This window comes from Equus asinus, chromosome 20 (genome assembly GCF_041296235.1).
Source record: "Equus asinus isolate D_3611 breed Donkey chromosome 20, EquAss-T2T_v2, whole genome shotgun sequence".
In the NCBI taxonomy this organism is placed as follows: Eukaryota; Metazoa; Chordata; class Mammalia; order Perissodactyla; family Equidae; genus Equus; species Equus asinus.
Genome location: NC_091809.1, coordinates 102,961,233 through 102,979,936, shown reverse-complemented (window position 1 = coordinate 102,979,936; position 18,704 = coordinate 102,961,233). Strand labels below are relative to the sequence as shown.

At 38.2% G+C, this 18,704-nt stretch overlaps 1 protein-coding gene across 3 annotated transcripts in view; it reads right to left on the bottom strand.

The window, feature by feature from the left end:
• PRMT3 (protein arginine methyltransferase 3) overlaps nucleotides 1–18,704 on the bottom strand; it is a 126,270-nt gene that overhangs the window by 44,950 nt on the left and 62,616 nt on the right. For all 3 annotated transcript variants that reach the window (XR_011495945.1, XM_044753404.2, XM_070491348.1), the window contains exons 11-13: nucleotides 15,564–15,642; nucleotides 4,928–5,115; nucleotides 2,825–2,911 (exon numbers count right to left, since the gene is read on the bottom strand). Coding sequence is in view for 2 of the 3 variants with exons in the window: in XM_044753404.2 (XP_044609339.2) it covers nucleotides 2,825–2,911; nucleotides 4,928–5,115; nucleotides 15,564–15,642 (354 nt within the window). In the remaining variant the exon portion in view is untranslated. The remainder of the gene's footprint in view (nucleotides 1–2,824; nucleotides 2,912–4,927; nucleotides 5,116–15,563; nucleotides 15,643–18,704) is intronic.

The following is an 18,704-nucleotide window of genomic DNA, read 5'->3' as shown; positions in this document are numbered from 1 at the left end:
GATTTAACATTTAATGTTAAGTAGTAAAATTTATATCTTCAGTACCTGGCATGCATCCAATAGAGATGGTCTAAATCTGTTCACTCCCCTCAAGGTGAGTTATAGACCCAGACTATTCAGCAGGGACAGACACACACGAGTCAATGCCAACCTCCTGCCACCTCCCTCCCAAACCTGAGGCCTGCCTTAATTTCCACACTTTTATATTAAAACCATTCAGGCAAGCTGGGAATGAAAATGTAAACCTAAAAGGTTCTTTATAGACAGAAGATAATATAACAGCTTATTTCTGATTCATTTTTGTTATGAAACTTTCTGATTGTACAGGGACAAATGCGGAAATACCTGTTTGATACGTGATTCTTCAATACAAAAATTTTGATTACCATCTCCGGATTAAACAGACTTTATCAGTTTTTTTTTTTCCCTTGTTTTTTTCCTTTCTATTTTACTCTTTTAAATATACAGAATAAAACTAAGATCATCAAATGAAAAATACAATTTCTTTTTTTTTTTAGGAAGATTAGCCCTAAGCTAACATCCGCCACTACTCCTCTTTTGCTGAGGAAGGCTGGCCCTTAGCTAACATCTGTGCCCATCTTCCTGTACTTTATATGTGGGATGCATGCCACAGCATGGCTTGACAAGCAGTGTGTAGGTCTGCACCTGGGATCTGAACCAGCGAACCCCGGTGAGAACTTAACTGCTGTGCCACCGGGCCAGCTCCACAATTTCTTTTAACATAAAGCTACTTGTATGCCATCCCAAATAATGGGAAATAGAAAATAATCCTATCCATGGGTTAGGAAACTTTTTCTGCAGCATAACACTACTGTGGCTAAAACTACTTTCTAAGACTTATTGATAAGTGGGGTACAAGATGACCTAGGTTCAGCCAAGCGGATGTGCGGAATGAAGGTTTTTAAGGAGGAACAGGTCAGCAGGAGTGGGGCGCGGGGACAGGAAGAGGATGGCAGTGGAGGATTTTGTTCACCTGGGGTTATCAGTGGTGCTACCACTTCCCGGGTGGCCAGGGAGCCTCAGGCTTTACAGGGCCCGGGTGGTGGGACAGCTGTCCCTTCACAGCAGAGGCAGCTTTGCAGCAGGCCAGTTCCAAGGGGTGGCTCTGGGAGCTGTTTCTAGAAGCTCAAAATATAGTCCATTCCTTTAGCTCTCCCAATGTGTCTGGAAATTACCTGTTCTCTTTAGTAAATCCCCTTCTATGTAAACAAGCTGATTTGGATTCTGTTGTCTGAAACTAAGAACCCTGACCAATATCTAGAAAATAGAGAACATTTCAATGAAACTCAATAAACTCATCGGTTTATATAAAGTTAAAAAAATACGTACAACTAAAAACAGACTCAGTTTATGAGGTCTTCGCTACAGTTTTATATTTGCTTTACTTTGATTATGTGAAGGTGACTGAAAGCAGATGTGAAATAATATTTAATAATACTGGTGATATGATGATTTCTATCTAAGAATTCTCTTATAGACTGATCAACGGTCATTAATAAAGAGGTCTTTTTTTAACTCTCAAGGATTACTAATATCAAAACACAGAGTAAGTCTAGGAGTTAATGCCTTTAGCCTGTAATTTCAATTGACCAAAGCATTTCAGTTGCTAAAAAGCAGAATTAGAAAATCTGGGGGAAATGAACGGGAAGAATGAAATTTTGCTTTTCATCAATTAAATGAATGAATATAATGGGTGCCCCAAAATCAGAAATCTGGAATATAGATATTTAACTTTTAAAAACTGTAGGGGCCTGGCCCGGATGCATAGTGGTTAAGTCCCTATTTGGATCAAAATGAACCAAAACAATTTTAAAGAAACCATAAAATCTTTTGTATGTCAATCTGAACAAAACACTGAAAAAAATCAGGATGAAGAGTCAAAGTTAACATGACTATAATCTATTTCACATAGTTTCTGATAATACAGTTTTCCATAAAAATTTTAACTTTTGAAACTATAATTAGTATTTTTAAAACTACATAATTTTTCAAACAATATATTTATATCAATACCGCCTATGTAAATTCCTACTTTTAAGTAAAGACCCACATTTTATTAATATTCTCAGTCTCCTGGTAAAGGCAAATATTGTTATCCTAGTATTAATACACGTTTAAAACCTACTTAAGAAAAAAATTAAACACATTTTCATAACCTAACATTTCTGGCTCCACTGTAGGTGTTTTCACACATGCTATGTCATCACTCTGTATAGCCAGTCTTCAAGACAGAAGGAATGACCATTTTCCTTAAAGCCGCTGATAGGTCTGTGGTACAGAGCACCTAGGTAACTTGAAGAAAGTAACAAACCAGTGAGTGGAAGAACCAAATGTGAATCCCAATTTGTCCAAGGTTTCTAAAGCCCATACTTTCTCATTACGCCAGCCTGATTCCTTAAAGAAAGGCAAACCATCACTTTCTGTATCATTTTTCACACGTGAATATGATATCATGCCAAATAAATCTTACTTTCATCTGGAGGGCAGGACATGAACTTTTGTCTATGAAGATAAAGTTGAGTGCGCTCCAGTAATTATATGACAGGGAATAATGAAGACTCGATAAAAGAAAAATCACTACGTAAACATGGCTTCCTAATACTTTCTCTTCTGAACTAAACTAACTTTTTTGAAGACTACTGACCTATTAAAATAGATCTGTTCGACAGCCTAACAAAGGCAAAAATAGACTGTCAAAGGCAATAGTTGTTTTCATTTATCACAAGCCTGGTCATTACTTCATTAGCCTGTCAATCAACCGCACTGCTAGTGAAATCTGGGAACGTAGAATGAAACAGCTTACCGTGCACAAGGACGTCTTTGTGATTTTCAGGGAAAAATCTGAAGAAAACTCCAAATCTGAGACAGTAGTCGTATGGCAATCTATATGCTACCCATTAAAAGAGTGGAGGGAAAAATTCAGTGAAAACAGTAAAAACAAAACCGAAAACAGACAAATATTACTTCTTTTTTTATGAAAAAGGATTACTGTAAAGCAATGTTTTGCAAACTTTAATCATTCACACCCCACTTCTGAGACTGTTTCCAAATTTATAGGGCTACTATCATTTAGCTAATTTTTCTTTAAGTCCAATTAGTACTTTATACTTAGATTTCCGGTGAGAACAGTATATAGCCAATCATGGCCCTGATGTGCTAGTTCAAGTTTTTCTAAAACACACTAACAGACTTTAAAATGAAAAATGTTTTTGTGTGTTCCAACAAAAATCATTTTGTATCCCACTAGTGGTAAACATTTGCTATAAATTGTGTGATAACACTCAATATTTTTATAGGAAATGTCAACTTGAAAACATATGCTAATGAAAAGGACAAGGTGTTTCAGAATTCATTTTTGCAACTGCATTCGAAGATGTTTGTTAGATATTAGGAAAAACCACAACAATTCCAACCAAAGAGCAAAAAAACCTCTGAAGATTCAACTCAGAAAAAAAAATGGCCAAATATCCTCATTTTCCCATTGCGCCCAGGTTCAAACCCTTCTCCACTTCCCTGTGGAGCAGAGACGGAACCAGCTCCTGCAGTGACCAGAAGGATGCCGTCCGGCTGTAACACTTGACTTGAGGGAGGGGATGACAACACAGTGAACACAAGTCACATGACTACCTGCCTCAGACACTACTCTAGTTTACGCAGTTTGAGAAAATTTAAAAGAAGTTACAATGTGCTTGCCTTTTATTAGTAGGACAACTAGGGAACACAGAACAAACTATATTTACCTAAATAAACAAACAAGTGAATAAATAATTGAGTAACGTTAAAAAAAAAAAAGGGTACGCATACTTTCTAAACACCTTTAGTTTTCAGTCCTGCATTTTCTTCTTCAACTATTTATTCACAGCAGTTTTTGGCATTAAGCAAAGAGATCACTAGAGAGAGAAATGAGCGCCTCCCTGCCCCCAGACAACCCTCCTCTTTCTGCTCAGCCTTAAGGCTGAATGGCTGTAACTGCAAACTCCTACCCTGAGCCAGGAATCTCACCAAATCCCCTGCCGTCGGTGTACCAGAGCACTCAACAGTTCCATAAGCATTAAGCAGGCTGCACTGTCTTCCTAAAAAGCTGAATGCAATTTTAATCAGCTTGCTCTTGTTGAGAAACTTCACGTTTATTATTCTACACTAATTTTAAAAAAATGTATCCATTTAAGAAAATTAATAAACATTTACTGAGTATCTATTTTGTGCAGAGAACAATTACTGATGCCGTGAAAGTAACTGTGACTAAAAAGAGGATACAATGTCTGAAGCTAACAAACCATATTTATTTGATTACCTCACTGAAACAAATTAAGGAGTTTTTAAGAAAAGCAATGTGACTTTCCCCTGCAAAGGTATTAATTCAACCCACATAAATTTAACATAACCAAATTCACAAAACTGGAGATTAACGTGATAAACAAGACATTAACACACAAAAGGAATTAACTGGGTAATCTGAACATAGTTGGGTTTTCGTTTCATGGGTAAATTCGCTGTAATTACTTAACCTGAAGAGGCTGAAAGAAATCTGAATGAGAGCAGTAAATTGTGGGGAATGTATGATGTGAATGAATGACCTGGCTGTAAATGAGAAGCTAGAATAAGGCCAGGAGGTGGCGACGACGCAGAAATGACAATGCTGCAGGATGTGTCGCATTCACTAAACCAAAGTGACCCAGCCCCTCAGGAGCTTCAATATACAGAGAGGCGACTCCAAAGGGATGGCAGTCCCCTGGTAAATCCATGACCTCAAGTTGCTTTAGACTGATTAAAACACAAAGAATAATTAATGTTTTGAAGGGCCATATGCAAAATCAATATATTAATTTCAAATACTGAAGTAATAAATGTAAACTAAGAAAAACGGCAATGCTGTTGAAGAAAATAAAATTAGTAAAACACCTACCTTAATACTACAAGGGTCTGAAATAAGAGTCTTCGGGTCTAAAACTTCCACAACAGCCTCTGGAATAACTGCTTTCTTCATGCAGGACATGTTGAAGCCATAGACATCATCCCAGAAAGCAATTCTATCAGCATGCTTACCCACGTCACTTACTGCCACAAGGCTGATGGTGCAAATGTCAGGGTAGACTGGAACAAATAAAATACCCAACAATTTAGCATTATTTCCCTTCATGACAAAATACAATGTTTTAAAGGCTAAATATAAAATACCCAAGTTCCACCTTGTAGCCTCTTTAAAAAAAAAGATTTCCATCACTGTGATGGTAAGATTAAAATAAGGATTTCAATTATGGATTCCTATTAAAATAATTAAAATAGGATGACACAAATAATCCTAACATGAACATATTTATTAGTATAAAACTTACAATATGCTGACTTTAAAAAGGTACTAGATCTTTACTTTATATATTCCTCTGAAACATGCAAAAGAGATAAACCATTTAAAAAGATAAGTGACATGTAAAAAATGAAGTGCTGGAATTTTATAGTTGTCCATAAGACCAGTTCATAGCACCCTCTCTTATTTATCACGAAAAGGAAATATTTATGAGCATATGTTCCAGACAAGTGATTCTAATTTACAGACTGTGGATACACATCCCTGTTCTCAACAAACTTATATTGAGACAATTGTGATAAATAAATTGGCAATTATTTGCGAGGTAATAAATACTAAGAAAGGGGGGAGTATAAGGCACTAAGGGAGCTCACAGCAAAAGTAGCTAATTCAGATGTGGCCACAGCAGGGGCACAGGGTATCGTGTAAGATAAGAACTGAAGACCAAGTCAGCTAGGAGACAGGAGGGAAAGAGTGTTTTAGGCAGAAGGAGCACTGTGCATACAGAATCGCAATTGATACACAGCCCAATTTGAGAGAAAATGAGATGTAAGGCTACAACGGTAAGTAGGGATCAGAGAAAGCATGGCTGAGTAAGCCACGTTAGTAAAATGACTTTATTCTAAGAATAATGACAAGCCACTGAAAAATTTTACATAGGGTAGCAACTTGACCAGATTCTGGCTTTAGAAAGTCCTCTGGAGTGCAATGTGCAGGGTGAATGGGAGGGTAAAAGACTAAGACAGAGACAAAAGAGGAGACCGCTGTACTAATCCAAGTGGTCTGCAGTAGAGGGACGGGCGGGAAGGGAAAGGAGATGCAGTCAAGGGATGTCTAGGAGGTGGAGCTCGGAGGACCCTAAGGTTGGCTGGCTGTGGAGGTGAGCAGGAGGGAAGGGTCAAGGATAACAGTTTTTAGCTTCAACAACTGGGCAGACTGTGGTACTGACCATGGTAACAGAGAATAAATGAGCGCAGATTCAAGAGGAATATGAGAGTTTAATGCTTATGAGACAAACAGGTAAAAATATTCAATAAGCAGCTAAATATACAGGCCTGAAATTCAAGAGACACGATCTGGATTTCAGGATATAAATTTGGGACTGTGAGCATCTAAATGGAACTGTAAGTCGTGGGAGCTCATGAGGTCACCTAGGGAGAGTACATGATAAGTCCCAGAATTTAAGAAATGGAGAGAAGAAAAGGAGGCTGAGAAGAAACGGCTGAGAAGCTGGGGCCACAGAAGTAACAAGAAAACCAGGAGCGTGAGTGTTGAGAGGGGTGAGGGAGAGGGATTCAGGAAGGCATCCTCAAACATCAAGCAAACAAACGTCTGTAACACAAATCTTAAAAATGATGATTTTTTTGACTAATAAAATTAATTTCATCCTTCATGATTTAGGGAATTCACAAATTAAAATGTAAATCACACTTTCCTATATAAACAGATTGAAAGCAAGTACTTATGTGCCAAAGAAATGCACAAAAGAAACAATTTCATGATTAGTAACTAGCCTTCAGACTTACACAGTAGAGGAATAACCCTCACCTTGCCCCAAACTTGGTTTCTATCCACAGCCATAGAAAATTTTTTATCCAATGACAGCAGCACTAAATTATCTTCCAAATAAAGCCCATGATAAGATCTGCTGGCATCAAAGTAATTGCTTCTTCCAAACCTGACCTACCTGTGTGAGAGATCCAGGACAAATACTTGGTGGGATGTCACCGCTAAGAAGTTTCTCAAGTCTTCCTAAGGGGCCTGTGAAGCAGACGTGACAGCTGCACTGGGCTCGAGTAGACTGCCAGGTACACTGAGCTACTCTCCTCTCCTTCTCCACAGACACGGGAAGTCTCTCCTTCCCATGTGTTTGAACTCCTGATTGATACAAATTCTTCAAAGTAAATGACTTACCACTGAAAATGCTGACCCACCAAGAGTATGAGCTACAGGAAAATATGTTTAGTTTCTTGAACCAAATCCTTAAGATGAGAAACATGAAGAGACAGAATTCTGAAACAACTTGAGGCATTTGGCAACTTTATATACCCTTTGTCACACTTAGAATAACAATCGTAGGAGCCTTCCCACATTATGCTCTGTAATTTCATCCTTAAAGAGGAAGATAATAAGGGTATAGGTTAGGGGTCAGCAAACGTTTTCTGTAAAGGGGCCATGTGGTCTTTGTTGAAACAACTCATCTCTGCTGCTATAGTGTGAAAGCAGCCACAGACAATCTATAAATAAATGTGTGGCTATGGTCCAATGAAACTTCATCTACAAAAACAGGCAGCAGGCCAGGTTAGACACCCCTAACACAGACGAGGGAGGAACGGGTGAGGGAGGTCACGGTCAGGGCCGCTGCACTGGACTGCTTCAGGGAGCGACCCTCACACTGTCGTCGGGGGAAAACGAACATCCTCGGGAGTTGTGCAGGGCAGACATCCAAGTTACTTAACACAGTTCACAGAGCTCTTCTATTTTAGGGTATTACTAAAAATCTTGGTGAAATTTTAAAAACATCATCAGTTTCTTTAAGGGGGTTGGAAACTATGGCTCATGGGTCAAATTCAGTCCACAGCCTGTTTCTGTAGACAAAGTGTAACTGGAACACTGCCACACTCACTGACTTACCTACGGTCTACGGCCGCGCTGTGTTACAGCAGCAAAGCTGAGCAGCCGGGACAGAGACCATATGGCTGCAAAGCTGAAAACGTTCACTATCTGGCCTTGCGCAGAAAAAGTTTGCTGACCTCTGGCTCTGTATAAAGCAATATGATGTACCAGAAATAATACTAAGAAATAAAGATAATTTTTTCATAAGGAAAAGTTACAACTTACTAAAACTAATTAAAAACAGTTTTGAAAATATGTTGGTAATCAGAAGAAACAAACTAAAGAGGAATATGATCTTACATTTTGTAGCGTTGAGGTCTATTTTTCGAGTTAATGGTATTTCATAAAATATAGAAATTCATGGTTTTTGTTAGATTTTAGAAAATTATTTTTTATCTTTCAGTTAGTAAGATCTATGAATATTCATAAAGGACTTGTAATCAGTGTTATACATCAATTTAGTTCTATGTCCACCTCCTCACAGCTGGCTAAAATTTTGGGCCACCTGCCAGAATCCTGACTAACCCTTTACCTTCACATTCTGACACATTTGTCATTTGATTTTGGTCAGATAGAAGCATAATTGAATAATTATTCCTTCTTATAGGTAAAATTAATAAAGCGCCGATTGGACAAAAGCACCCTCTTAACAGACCATTTATAAATTCATGGCTTTGACATCTGTGTCCTTCTCGATTCACTGCCCAGAATTCATTTGTCACTAGAACGGCTCACACGGTGAACAGATAAAGATGGGAAATTCTTTATCCTGAGCAATGCCTCACAAACTTTTGGACACTAAAGGATGCAACTGAGATGCATAAAGAAAATTCCTAGTAAACACTTGCGTCACTGCTCAAACAACCAGAGTAAAAACGTTTACAACAAAAGGAGACGATCAATACGTCACAATAAATAAATACTGTTCTTTCCACATTAAGTGTGAACAATATGGAAACGGATTTGTGAAATAGAGTCGATGATGAAATAAGTGATACGCATAAAGGGAACCGTATTGTCACTAAATCAACAAATATTCTGGGAATCGAATAAGCTTAAAAAATTAACTTCCAATTTCTGTAGTAAGGGTATCTTTAATAAAGTAACTAATACCTATTTGGAAATTGGAAGCACTTTCCATCATTAACTTAGCAATAGTGACGAGACCCACTAAACTTGCTAGGCTAAAACATAGCTGCAGTATACACTGAAAAATTAGGTACTGCAAAAAAGCAGAAAATGATAGTACTGCGCTGTCACTGAACAGAACCAAAATAATAAATGTGAAAAAAGCAGACAGAAGATGAGGAAGAGGCACTGAATTATGGAAATGCTAAAGGAAGCCTGTGAGCACCATGAACCAGGGTCAGTGCTGAGGACACTGAGACAAGCCAGTCAGTGCGGTACAAGAGGCAGGTGTTAACACCACAATGCTTAAATCCATTTTAAAACTTTGATAAGGATAAACCTAACACTAATCTCATGTTTGCCAACTGTAACTCCAGAGGGGAATTAACATTTACTGAGCAACTGCTTTATGTCAAGTATCTCGTTTTGACTTTTGGTTGATTCTATAAGGATTATAATGGATTATAATGCTCCTTTTACAGATAAGGAAACAATTTCAGGGAGATAAAGTAACTTGCCCAAATTATTAGTCTTAATCAGCTAACTAGTCATCAGACAAAGTAGAGATTTAACTTAAGGTCTAACTGCAAAATCTATATGCTTTCCCTTATGCATGATGCCACATTTTATGCTTTTCAAATGGAAGAAAGGGAAAGAGGAATCCCATTTTCCTAAGGTAAATGGGCACTTGTTGGAAGCGAAAGAAGGAGAAAGGGTTGAGAAAGACTGGAGGTTAATGCACTTTCAGGGAAAAGTGAGGAAAATGGAAACGTTCAGCCTTACTTATGTCTGAGTAAAGGAATGAGATGACAGGGCAAAAGAACCCCACTAAAATGGAAAGCCACCAGCAGAAGTGAGGGAGGAATAAGTAAGCTGTATCTTAACAGCGGTCCACACAGAGAGGGAAATAGCAAGAAAAGTATATTTGCAAATCTGGAATTTATAACAGAGGCAATTTCTTTTCTTTTTGTGAGGAAGATTGGCCCTGAGCTAACATCTGTTGCCAATCTTCCTCTTTTTTTTTTTTTTTAAAGCTCTCCAAAGCCCTAGTACATAGTTGTACATCCTAGTTGTAAGTCCCTCTAGTTCTTCTATGTTGGATGCCGTCACAGCATGGCTTGATGAGTGGTCCATAGGTCTGTGCCCAGGATCCGTACTGGCAAATCCCAGGCTGCGGAAGCAGAGTGCGTGAACTTAACTACTACACCACCGGGCCAGCCTTCAGTGGCAATTTCTTATTAGCACATACCAGGTTTACAATACAAACCCTCTGAGAGACGCAGCTCTCCCACTGAATGGTATACCCCTGCCACTCTGTCTGCCCTCTCTGAACTGTTCACGTAACGCCCTGTGTATGAGGCAGGGCCTGCTTCCCTCTATGGAGGCTGAAAATGACAGAAAGTTGCTTTCCCTCCCTATCCTGCAGGTGAGGCATGCACACGTGACCTGGGCTGCACTGAGGACACACATCTAAAGCCGTCTGCTTCTCAGAGGCAGCCATGCCCACTGCTGGTGAGACCAGCACCATAATTGGTATCAGCCAGTGCCCAGCATCAGGGTAGTGGTATCACTTCTAGACACGTCCTAGAAGGTAATTTCAAGCAGTGTTCCTGGCTGCATAACCTTCCAGCCTGGTTTTCTCGTTCTCACAGAAACTCTGTAACCTATTCCATCCTTTTAACAAATGCCTTCTGTTTAATGGCCAGGGTAGACTTCTATTTCTTCCAAGAAAAACCCTCATTGATACAAAGGGAAACATACATTTTAATTATGAAGAACAGGGCTCTTCCCCTAGTTTTTGGTTCAAAAGGGTCTGATGGGGGCCTGAACATCCATTTTTAACGAAAGGCCCCAGTGATTGTGATGGTCTGTCCAGATTAAGAAACAAAGATTAGGAAACGGCTGCCTTAGCAATTCTGTGTCGTACTGGATCCAGTCCTCAACTTTATAATCTTGACAACTACAACTCAAAGATGACATCTATTCTGAAAGACCCCATAAGACAGTCGAGCCTAATTCTGACCATGTCACGGTGGGGGGGCATTTTTCTTGTAATGAAAGGCAATGAAAACAATATTCTTTTCCAGTAAAATGGAAGATGATGTCTCCTTTAATGGGCCCTTAAACTTTCTATGCAACAATTATGATTTTATAAAACTATTACCAGTTTTGAGGAAGCTTCAAAGAAAATGAATTATTTCTATGTGCTCCTATCAGACCACAATTTGAATTTGTCACATTCCTAAGGATGTCAACCATGATTACTTGATTAAGGTGGAGTCTGCTAGGTTTGGAGACTGAAATTTACTCTTTTCCCTTTTGTAATGAATAGATATTTTGTGGGAGGTTCTTTGAAACTAGGTACATATCCTATTCTTAATCAAACTTTCAGACTATTTACTTATTTCTCTCTCAATGGACTTACTCTTTCCTATTTTATTCAAAGAGTTATAGGCAAAAAAAAAAAACCAATTAAAAGTAGAAAGTATGGAATGGCAGAAGTAAACTTGTCTCTATTTGCAGATGACATGATTGTTCCCACAGGAAAGCCCGAAGAATTTATAAGACTACTGCTAGAACTAACAGACTTAGCAAGATCACAAGATACAAGGGTAATAAACAAAAATCAACTGTATTTTTATATTACCAAAAGCCAACTAAAAAATGAAATTTAAAAATTTCCACTTGTGAGAATTATAAAAAATAAAATATAAAATAATGCCAAGATAAATTAAAGACGACTTAAAAAAATGCAAAGATATACTGCGTCCATGGACTAGAAGACTCAATATTGATAAGATGCTGATTATCTGAAAATTGATCCATTCATTCAAAACCAATCCCATCATAATTCAAGCAGTCTTTCTTAAATTGATAGATTGATAGATTCTAAAATTGATAAGATTCTAAACCCTATTTTTAAAAACGACACATACACACAAACACAGAAATGACCAAACCGCCAAAGCAATTTTTAAAAACAACAAAGTTGGAGGTCTTTCTTTACCTCATATCAAGACTTAGCATAAAGTTGGAGTAACTAGAACAGTATAGTATTGGCAAAAGGATAAACTTACAGATCAAATAAACAGAATACAGATACAAATCCACACGTATATGGTCAACTGATTTCCAACAAAGACGCCAAGCAATTCTTGGGAAAGAACAGTCATTTCAACAAAGGATGCTGGAAAATATTAACATCTTACCTCACACTATACACAAAAACTAAGCTGAAATGAATCACAGACCTGAATGTAAAAGCTAAAACTTCAAGAAGAAAACATAGGAAAATTCTGTGTGATCCTGAGTAAGGCAAAGATTTCTTAGATTGGACATTTTTCTTAACATGTCAGAGACTGAGCATGTGTTTAAGAGTCATCTGTGTTTCCTTTTCTGTGAGCTGTCATTCAACTCTGTCCAATTTTCTTTTCTTCTTTTTTTTTTTTTTGAGGAAGATTAGCCCTGAGCTAACATCTGCTGCCAATCCTCCTCTTTTTGCTGAGGAAGACTGGCCCTGAGCAAACATCCATGCCCATCTTCCTCTACTTTATATGTGGGTCACTGCCACAGCCTGGCTTGTGAGTGGTGTAGGTCTGTGCCCAGGATCCAAACCAGCAAAGTCAGGCTGCTGAAGCAGAGTGTGCAAACTTAACCACACCACAGGGCCAGCTCCACTTCACTTTTCTTTAAAAGTCATTTTTATTAAGGTCTAATTTACATGCAGTAAAGCTCACTCTTTTTTGTGTATAATTCTAAATGACTTGATAAATACAGTCATGTAGTCACCACCACAATCAAGATATAGACAGGATCTATCACAACAAGCCTCACCACTCAATTTTAATCAGTAGTTCACTCTAATATCCCCTTTTAGTATTAAACATGCTGATAATCCTATTGGTTGATATGTCAGTTTTAAACGATATTTCATAAATTCCTGCTGTTAAAGATAAAGCAGTTGAAGTACACATACTTCCTGCCACCTGCAGTCTGCACTCTCTTTCCAATTTTTCTAAGATGTAGTATTTGACATTGTTAGGGTATAAAAAATGTACATTCTACATTGTCACCCTAAAACATGCATTTGTTTTCTTCTTAATTCTAGTTGTAAAAATAAGCATTGGTCACGGTTGAACATGTTCCTAGTTTTCCTCCTTATCTCTTGGTTGGGTGAACGTAAAACACTACAATTCGTGGTTAGTAAATCTCAGCTAAAAATAGTAGAAGTAGTCTTTAGTAAACCCACTTTCACTGACTTTACAGGATTATTTTTCTCACTAGTAATAGTAGTAAGTGAATACCTCTAGAGTACTGTGGAATTGCTCCGTGATAACAAGGAGAACGAATTCTCAAGTTATTGGCTGACCATGCTTTATAAAGGTTTTACTCCATGCTATTAACAGGTAGTGAGACATAATCTAAATTCATATGAAAATAAATCATGGTCCCTTCATGCTTATATGGGTCTTCAATATTCTCCCTCTCTCATAATTCAATCATTCTTACTAAAATCTTTACACTACTAATTGCTTAGTAAATCCTTCCTTCAGAAAAATACAAAGGAAACCTTTGCAAAGACGAACAAGCACCTACATGACTGGAGATACTCATTTAGACAAACTCACATACGCAAACCAGGCTAAACCACTTCATGTTACTCACTTCTGCCTTTTCCTTCTTTTTGCTTGATTCTGTTAACAAATAACACTCCACAGCACTGCTCAGGCGGTCAAATGCTGACCTCTCTTCAACATGATTATCTTAGTGCTGATGTCAGCTACACAAAAACATGGAAAGAACTAGACTCAGGAGCCTCCTCTTTGTCCCTCTGATGATGGGAAACAGCCCCGGCACTGCTTCATCAACTATAACCTCATTATTTGCATGCTGTAGGTTCTTAATGAATTTCATCGAGAATTCAATTTAAATGTATTAAGCTGCCATCAGTCCTTCAGTAAGATCAATGAACAGCACTCAGGGAGGTACGGAAACCGTTCTCTGATTCTTCCCGAGAACAACTTCAAGGCAAGAATCAGATTCAATGAAGTGCACTTTAGTAGGGAAAGAACACAGGAGAGTGAAAAGAACAGGAATATTGGAATCCAGTAGATCTCAGTTAAAAACAAAAGAAGAAAAAGCAAGGCTTGGCCACTTAATGTGTGTCTTCCAGGACACCTTTTTTCTAAAATCTCAAAGGGCTGTTGTGAGAATCACATGTAATAACATAAAAGCAGCGTATATTATTTGGCAGCTGGCAGACACTCAACAAATGGTAGATAATATTAGTTTTCAGTCATTAAGTATAGTAGTCATTTTTTTAAAAAGCCGCTACAATTATAGAAAGATATAATCAATCTTTGCAGGGTAAAACACATCTAAAAATTCTAGTCAGGTTCACGTCAGAGATCAGGAACATATCTTGAAATGGCTGCAGAAAATATAGTCATAAAATGAGAGCATTTTGAAAAAGAAAGGCAATCGTTAAATGCTATTATATTATACTGGAGAATTTCCTGTGCTTTGTGTTTTGGCCTCACTGGTTTTTATTGTACTGTAACTGCCAAAGTAATTTCATAGAACACGGATGGGCAGGAGGTTTAAGCGTGGTCAAATGCTTTATGTCACTAGTTCAAAATGTCTCCTCCTTCTTGTCCACTTCCATATGACAGTTTTGTCAGCTATACTCTGACCATGGGAACCATTTGCTGAACCTGAAACTTGAAAAAGGGCTGACCAGGGAGAGGGGAGCAAAGGGAGACACATGCTATTCGATTTGGTTTTAACGATTCTCTATCTATGTTCCAGGTGTCTGGAGCTCTGAAGAGTCAAAGACGAGCAAAACATAACCCCTGCCCTGCGGGAGAACGTTGTGTTTGTATGTAACTGCTCACAGCAGAAGGCCTGTAAAAACACAACCTTACTGAGCATGCAGAGTTAACACAATTAAAAATTTACCAGGGACGTGAAAAGAAGCCTTCCAAATTTGTTGGGATCCATTTAAAAATACCTATTGGGTTGCACTTTAAAAACTTAGTAGAAATCAGTCATAAATGTTCTCATTAAAACAGAGAGGCCAGGTTTATATATTTAGTGAAGTCACGGAAAATTTGCCATTAGAGTGAATAATCTCCAGCCTAGTATGAAATATTCTACTGGAAAGAAAAGAACTAAGGTCATAAGGATTAAAAATCAAAAGAAGTTTCCATTAGATTTCTATTTGAATATCAAATAGCTTCCAAACTTAGTCCTTAGTATTTTTATAGAAAGTGTTCTTGAGAATACCATTAACTTGGAGTCCTGACTATCTTATATACCGTTCTACTATCAACAGTGTAGCAAACCAATGTCTTTAAGCTTCCTCTAATGGGAACATCTTTCATCTCTATTGGGAACTTTCTCAGTCATGCATAGTTTATTTGAAATCCAAAGGTTCATTCAGTTCTGCCAGACTAAAATTAGATTATTAAAACTAGAACTTTACACTCACCCGATCCTCCTTTTGCCAAGTATTTGTTCTTTGCGTAAAGGACAGAATCTAACATAGACTCGAAAAGAAGAAAATAGCCCTGCATAAAAAAGGAAAAAATAGGTTTTAGAAATATGCAATATTCTCACATGCAGATCAACTTAAATATCTGGGATACTTTTTCAATAAAAAATATATTTTTTGTCTTTCCCATATAATATTCTGCAAAGTTTGAAATTATTTTTTGCAGTAAGTTCTCCACATAATGATTATTAGAAAACTGGCCAGGGTATAAAGTGGATGCAGAAAGTTTATTACAGTAGATCATACTGAAGCTTCTTTACTTGTGCTGCCACTTTCTAGATTATTGTTCCTTCCCCATTAAAAGGAAAATTTCAGAGAGAAATTGTTAACAGACCCAAAAACTCCCTGGAATATTGCAATATTAATCTAGGGCAGTGGTTCTCCACTAGATTTTGACCCCTGGGGGACATGTGGCAATGTCTGCAGACATTTGTGACTCTCACAGCTGACGGGGGCATGCTATCGGCATCTAGTAGGTTGAGCCAAGGGATGCTGATAAACATTCCACAATGCACAGGACAGACCCCACGACAAAGGAATGCCTGGCCTCAAATGTCAATAGGATGGACTAAGGTTGGGCTGGCCTGGTGGTACAGCGGTTAAGTTCGCATGTTCAACTTCAGCAGCACGGGGTTCGCTGGTTCAGATCCCGGGTGCGGACATGGCACCACTTGGCAAGCCATGCTGTGGCAGGTGTCCCACATATAAAGTAGAGGAAGATGGGCACAGATGTTAGCTCAGGGCCAGTCTTCCTCAGCAAAAAGAGGAGGATTGGCAGCAGATGTTAGCTCAGGACTAATCCCCCCCCCCCCAAAAAAAAACAGGACTAAGGTTGAGAAATCTCAGTCTTTAAGACCATTTCTCAAAGTGTTTCCTGCCCAGTGACTTTCTCTTTGGTTAAAAAAAGAGAGGAGGGGATCATTAATCAAAGACCAGATGCTATATCCTCCTCTTAGAGATTCACAGCGCACATTATTAGCACATCAATAGCTCTGAGAAGCGTTACAGTAAAGATGACTGTTGAACATACTTTAACCAGGTATTACCCACATTTTGACTAGAGACCTCTTTTTTCCTATTTAAAACCCATCAACACCTTCAGCATCTAGTGTTGTTTGAATCACAGTTCATGAGACATGGCCCATGTACTCCAGATTTTAGAGAACAGTAATGAATCCTCTACCAAGAAAGGATAATCATAGCACAAATGAAAAGAGAATTTGCCACCACTGGTGTCACAAACACAGCACATTCTAATTGTATGCTACACAATTTACTACAGAAATGACAAAGTAACCATGAGTGGAGAGATCAAGCCAGCTTCAGTCTTTCTCCCTCCAGGGCCTACCCCCAACCACATGCCCAGCAGGGAAGGCAAGTGCTTAGCACATAAGACACCTTATTATTGCTCGGGGTGAACCAAAAAGCATTTTCTCCTAATGTTAGCATTCTAAATCAAAACTGTACTCGGGGCCGGCCCCTGAGACTGACTGGGTAAGTTCCTGGGCTCCACTCTGGCAGTCCAGGGTTCCGCCGGTTTGGATCCTGGGCACCAACATGGCATCGCTCATCAAGCCATGCTAAGGCGGCGTCCCACAGGCCACAACCAGAAGGACCTACAATTAGAATAGCTGGATGACAGAATAGATAATCTTCAGAAGAGATTAATAGCAAATTTACATTTACAGAAAATACCGATCCCATGCTAGAATCACTTACAAAGGAACCTAATTAATCTGCCACTAGCAACCCTACACTGACGTTTACCCGGTCCCCCCAGTCCACCAATTCACTGATAGGAAAATAACCGCCTACAGAAGAAAGACTTAGCAAGAAAGCTCTTCTATTAATGTGTGCACATTATGTGGAAATTAAGGATTTGGCGGAAACTTTTTCTGGAAAGAGGAGTTCAGCAAAATGTCTACTCTTACAGTCAGTTCTCCATTAATTCTGTGTAGTCTTCAAAAAACAAAGGACTTTTGGAATTCAACTAAGAAACCTTTACCAATCTGACATAATTCAGCAGATCTATGCACACAAATGTTTGTGAATAAGCATTCAGCCATTGATTAAAGTGAATTATAACTGATGCTAAGAAATTATTAAAAGAAGAGCCATTCATCTCCCTCCTGGGGAAAAGATCAGCTGATAAATGTGCAGACAGATTCAGGGGAAAATGGCCCCTGTCTGCAAGACTGCAGCATGTTAAACACTAAAATAAAATAAACTCACAGTTTAGTACAAATTAAGGATTCATTACAGTCCAGTCTTTCTAGGAAAAGGGCAAAAAAAAAGTTTGTTTTAGATTTGGCACTGTGTCAAACCATTTCCTAGTATTCTCTTTCAAAACAGTTGGCTAAATCTAAGTATTCTGCTTCCATATGCTCAGACTCCATCTTATTTCCATGCACCAGAAACAAACCAAAAAAGTCTTTTCGATCAATAACTGAAAGTAGCCCCTTCTAGCAACATGCTCACTTAGCATATTTAAGATAAAGTTATTATCAGCCATTCATCAGAGATTAAATTACATCATATTTTAAATTGGTACTATGGGCAATACCGACAGCAGAGCAGTTAAGAGGGTGAACTCTTGGAGTTAAAGCCCAGAGGAGCTCCCTTCTCTGTGTGACCTTGGGTACAATCACTGTGCCTCAGTTTCCTCATCTGTAAAATGACGATAACAATGGTATTCTACTTCAAAGGGTTTACATGAGCATTAAACATACTAATACATGTAAAAGGGTATGGAAAAATAATTCTTAGCTTAGCTGAAAAAATTAGCTATTTAAAAAATACATTTTAAAGGCTAATCAGAATTTTAAAATTATATTTAATAAATTAGAGAATAAAGGCTTGGCAGACTGATCATAATCACATGACATTTATTTAGTGAATGGTCCTGTATTACAATCCCTGAGTCAGAACTGAAATTCCTGGGGTTTTTTCAGGAGTCTATCAGAATACGTTCACTTTCTTGTGTCACTTCTTTTTTCAGATCAGCCAAGACTACGTGTGTGTGTGTGCATACAAAAAATTTATAAAACTTCTCAAAATTTCATTACAGTTAAGAAATAA